This window comes from Embiotoca jacksoni, unplaced genomic scaffold (genome assembly GCF_022577435.1).
Source record: "Embiotoca jacksoni isolate LCO1_2020_lvr unplaced genomic scaffold, fEmbJac1.0.p SCAF_6, whole genome shotgun sequence".
In the NCBI taxonomy this organism is placed as follows: Eukaryota; Metazoa; Chordata; class Actinopteri; family Embiotocidae; genus Embiotoca; species Embiotoca jacksoni.
This window is the reverse complement of record NW_027185414.1, coordinates 16,419,896-16,424,782: the sequence shown is the minus strand read 5'-3', so window position 1 is coordinate 16,424,782 and position 4,887 is coordinate 16,419,896. Positions and strand designations below refer to the sequence as shown.

Genomic DNA, 4,887 nt, shown 5'->3' with positions numbered 1-4,887 from the left:
AAACTCAAAATTAAGTAATGTCTGATTCTACAGGAGAAACTAAACTAAACTTTCAGTTCAGACATTTAATTTCCAATGAAAAAGCAGTGGCTTATTGTAACCACTGGAGGGCAAAATGAGCCAGGTACAGCAAGATATGATATACAAAGTGTTCAAATGTCAGGGACATGCTTACTCTTATTTCAAAGTATTAAAGTATCAAATGCACTTCACAACTCATAATTCAAGAATTATTCAGAAACCAAAATTTGCTCCTGCTTAAAAACCTTGTTTTTAATAGCACATTATATGCACTTTTTTTTTTTTTTTTTTTTTTTTTTTTTCAATTGACGAATCGTGTCCTAGGAGAGCTCCGTATATTTTTCAAATATATCATCCAATGAAACAAAACAGTAAGACATTAGAGCCTCATGTATAGCTAAAATACAATTTATTCCTGCTTTCAAATCACAATAATTACAATATTTAGAATCACAAGTAAAAGTTATCACAGTTGCATTGTTCACTATAATGATATTTAATGAAGGGTTTTACATCAAGGCACAAGACAGCCACAGTTGTTGAGGGTTGGGTTGGTAGTGACACTGTTCTGCAGCCAGACACCAGAAGTGCTGTTGAGCGACAGGTCAAGACAGATAAAGAGATCCACTCTCATCCCTCCTGGCAAAATAAAATATTCTCAGTTACCTTTACATGATGACACCAATGCTAGTTATTTCTGTTTTTAAGTACAGACTAACAATGAATACTGGCAACCATATGTTGGTTTGAAAGCAAGACATTAGTCCATGTTTATGGAGGATATTTTACGTAATGACACTTGTTTCAAAGTGTTGCTAAGTGGATGATGACGTAGTTCTGTCACTCAAGAGAAGAGGCTCTTTATCCTAGAGAGCCGAAGAGAGGAGACAAAAAAGAAAAATGTTAAACTCAGTGTTGTAATCCACAGTAAATTCTGAAAAGATTTAAGTTGTGGGAGGATTTTAGAAGAAAATGTGGGTTTGATTAGTATGACAGGAAAATACAAATATAGAAAGACAAGAGGATTAATATGACAAAGTTCCTTGGTTGAAGTCCACCTGCTCAGCCATCATTGTATGCTTTTTTTGTAGAATTTATAAACACTGAAGCTGTCACAAAAAAATGACTGTTAACAGTCAGTAAAGCCAGATTTTTGTCACTATAAGCCACTCGAGTTTGGTCCGAGTGTGGTATTAATATGTGACCACGTGAAGCTACAAATGATGATGTATTTGGTCATTATGTCTTACTATTAAATTAAAATTAATGGAGGTTTTTCTCAGGTATTCCGATAAACATTATAGGAATTCTACAGTAGTTTTTATATATAATGGAACACAATTCTGTTAAGCTGACAGGCAAAAACACCTCAAATAATAATTGTATTTTAGTTGACACCCAGGTAACAGATTGAAGGACTGTTCTTGATGTTTATTTTGAAATGTAAAAAACAACAACACATGTAACACTTAATATTTCAAATACAGCAGGGGCACTTTATGTTGAAAGAGTAAATAACCAAAAAGATTTTCTTTGTTCTCTTCTTGGTTTCAAAACAATGATTTTGTTTGATCTCTGTCCATGACTTTAGCTACAGTTTAAGCAACTATGAGTCCAGCAATAACACGGCGTGATAACATACCCTCCATCTGGTCTTGTGTTCTCACAGAGCCATGCCGCTTCCGTCTGCCAAACGCCTGGGCACCAACGTTGGTGGGAACAAAGTTGCTGTGCCCCAGTCCTCCTGACCGACTCAGGAAGTCAGCCAGACGGTGGGTTACACAGGTGGAGGTGTTGCATGCCCGCTTTTGTGCTGTGGCATTGCTTGTCAGAACGGAAAAGACAGGGAATAATGATATTGAAGATCAGATTAGATGTCGACATGATAAACTTTGAAAAATATGATCTAGAATTATCAATAGCAAATGAAATACACTGAAAGAAAACAGAGGGAAATTATCCAATAATTGTATGACAATTAAACTTACCCTTTTATTCTTTTTTTTCTTTTTTTTTATCCAATAATTAAGGTGTATTTTAAATCGTGAATGAATAAAAACAGCTCTCAAATAATAGATGAATTTTATTATAGGGGAAACATATTAATCATGAAGAGAAAAATAATCTATAATCAGAATGAACTTTAACTTTTCTCATCTTTTAATTGTATTGTCCAGAATTGCCACAGTTTAGCAGTTGATTCTGAGTCTCTCATGTCTGTGAATGGAAAATTCAAGCAATGATTTTTTTGTTGTTGTTGAAGTTAGTGAAACAAATAGCATCCACATGCATCATGATCTTGTGAATGGATGGAGCTGGAAGAACAAGCAAACATGTGGATTCAGACAGACAAAGAAAAGATGAGTTGAGACTGAGAGTTTCAGTTGTATGAGTTGCTGTAGTTTTCATATTGCTCAGATAGACTTCTCTTTTTGCCAGGTGTCTCTGCTCCCACATTAGTGCGAGGATAGGTTTGTAGTTTGTGAATATCCTGGGAGAGTTTTCCCAGCACGCAAGTGCTCAAGCCGGTGCAACGCTTAGACATGGGTCTGTCCAAGCTGTTGGAGATGGAGACAAACATGCAGAAACAGGCTTACAGTAACATGCAGATGATTATTCATAATTACATGCATGATGTCTCTCCAAAATGTCATGCATTTACAGAAAAGCTGTTTTTATGTTGCAAACGCATTCTAACAGATCCAACAAGGATATGAAGATATCTCATATTGTTTTTCTGTAATAATGACTATCATGCATGTTCTCTCATTTTTTATATCATGCTCTCTACAGTTGCTCGACCAAGTGCACTCTATTGCAGGCACATCGTTTAATACTGAATGAATGGACGGATGAATGAATAACTGCAGTCCATGCGTGTTAAGGTTATGACAGAGGATGTTCATAAATTTCACTGTGTACCTTGATCATTAATAAACACCAAACCTGTAAACCTTACCTGTTCCCATCAGCTGTTTGATGGGCTTGCTCATCTGCGGTTATCTGCATAAATTCCTTGAATGCTCTGAGTAACCTTTGCACATCATCGTTCGATAGTGTGACTCCATCTGACACAGACTCCGTACTAGTTCTGAAAATGTACATTCAATTACAACCCATTGATCTCTTTGGTTCTGCCAAAACATTGGTTCAAAAAACGGTGTTTTTAAATAGTGATTAAACCGGGGATGGTGCGCTGCATGTAAATTGATCTTTGGGATTTTGAGGACATTTAGTGATACATTTAAAATCTATTTGATTGGCCGTGGTTAACAAGGTTTTGTAGAAATAGTGACATTAAAAATTACAATCATTACACTGTTTCGTCTTGGTAAATATATTTTTTTTCTTGTAGGAGTAATGCCACCGCTCTCACCTGGATGGAGCTGCCTGCGAGATGTACATCTGGCAAATGATCAGCGCATAGGCAAGAAGGAGCGTCCAGAGTTTAAGCATGATCATAATTCCCTGTGGAAAACACACACAAAACCAAACAAGGTAAGAAATATTCAGCTTACTGTATGCATTTTACATGATGTTCACAACATTTTGCCATTAAATATGTTTTTGTGTAGAGTCTCTCATCCATTCCATTCATCCACACCTGTCTGAATCCCTCTCTCTCTCACACTCCCTTGGTGTTGGAGCCACTGAAGTTGCTGAAGCAGATTGAAGAGTTGTGTGGTACACTGGTGCTGGCAGCAACTATAACAGCAGCTATGTCCATTAGCAGAATTAACTGCAGCCAGCCATAGATAGTAAGACATCATCAAACCAGCAGAGCAGCATCTAACCTTCTGTTTGTAGCCTGCAGTTACCATCCGACTCACTCACCTTTTCCAAAACCCACAGCTTCATATCTGATATTTCTAAGTGACAACATAATTTGTACGGAAATCTAAAGATTCTTTTTTCTATACTCACCGAAAGATAGTAGATCTACTGGTAATGAAGATTTCAATGAGAGACTCACTTGCGAATCTGCTGAGTGCCACAGTGCCTGGTTTTATATACGTTCCCGTGGGTTTTTGTGTTGACTGAGTGAGCACTTGATCATAGTCTATTGGCCAGTCAAGTGCTTTACCTCAAACTGCCAGCCAATCATAAGTCCTACGTCACTTATAGAAAGCCAATAAAGGAGCTTGTATGCAAATTACACTGCTGCACGTTCATAAATGTACTTAATTCACAAAAAGCTGTCAGCTATTTGAATCAGTTGGGAGTATAATTTGTTGTTTAAGCAATGTAAGTGGGACTCACTGACCCTCACACACTGCATCAGGTTCTTCAGCCCAAATATATGATCTGTAAATGACCTTATATTACAGGCTGTAAACGTAATTTTGTTGGTCAGATAATGTGAACTGCAGCCCTTGTTGCACCCACTAAAAACACATTTTATGTGCTGCAAGCGCAGCAGGGTCAAAAGCCACATGCAGACAATTCTCATCATCACAAAGTATAACTTCATACAAAGTTGCTAAACAACACAAAACTGCACTCTGAAAATCCAGAATTGAATCAACATGGTTAATGTAAAGTCCCAAACAATGTAAATTTAATTAAAGCTACGCAAGTATTTATGGCCTCCATCTAGAAACCACTTGTAAGTATGATTTATAGTGGATAAGGAGCCAATACATGAGAAGTACTGTATAAAGATTCTCTTATGAAATATTATATACCAGTTTTTATATCTCTGGACACTGCCTTCTAAACCACAGTATCTTTTGTTGTTAGCTCATGCTAGATTTAACATTATGATGAAGGTATCCATTTATCGCCAGGTAGAATGTACTCTGGTTACAACCTGCTCCCTCACATTTTTCACAACAGCACTGCCCCTTTAGACACTGCTGGATCATT

General features: G+C 37.0%; 1 protein-coding gene across 1 annotated transcript; it reads right to left on the bottom strand.

The window, feature by feature from the left end:
* Positions 1 to 835: 835 nt before the first annotated feature.
* On the bottom strand, positions 836 to 3,483 carry calca (calcitonin/calcitonin-related polypeptide, alpha). Its single transcript, XM_069174099.1, has 4 exons — positions 3,398 to 3,483; positions 2,981 to 3,112; positions 1,664 to 1,845; positions 836 to 887 (listed from the first exon to the last, which is right to left on the bottom strand). Exons 1-4 carry the CDS (start codon positions 3,481 to 3,483, stop codon positions 883 to 885), a joined length of 405 nt encoding a protein of 134 aa, XP_069030200.1. The 3' UTR covers positions 836 to 882.
* Positions 3,484 to 4,887: the final 1,404 nt, after the last annotated feature.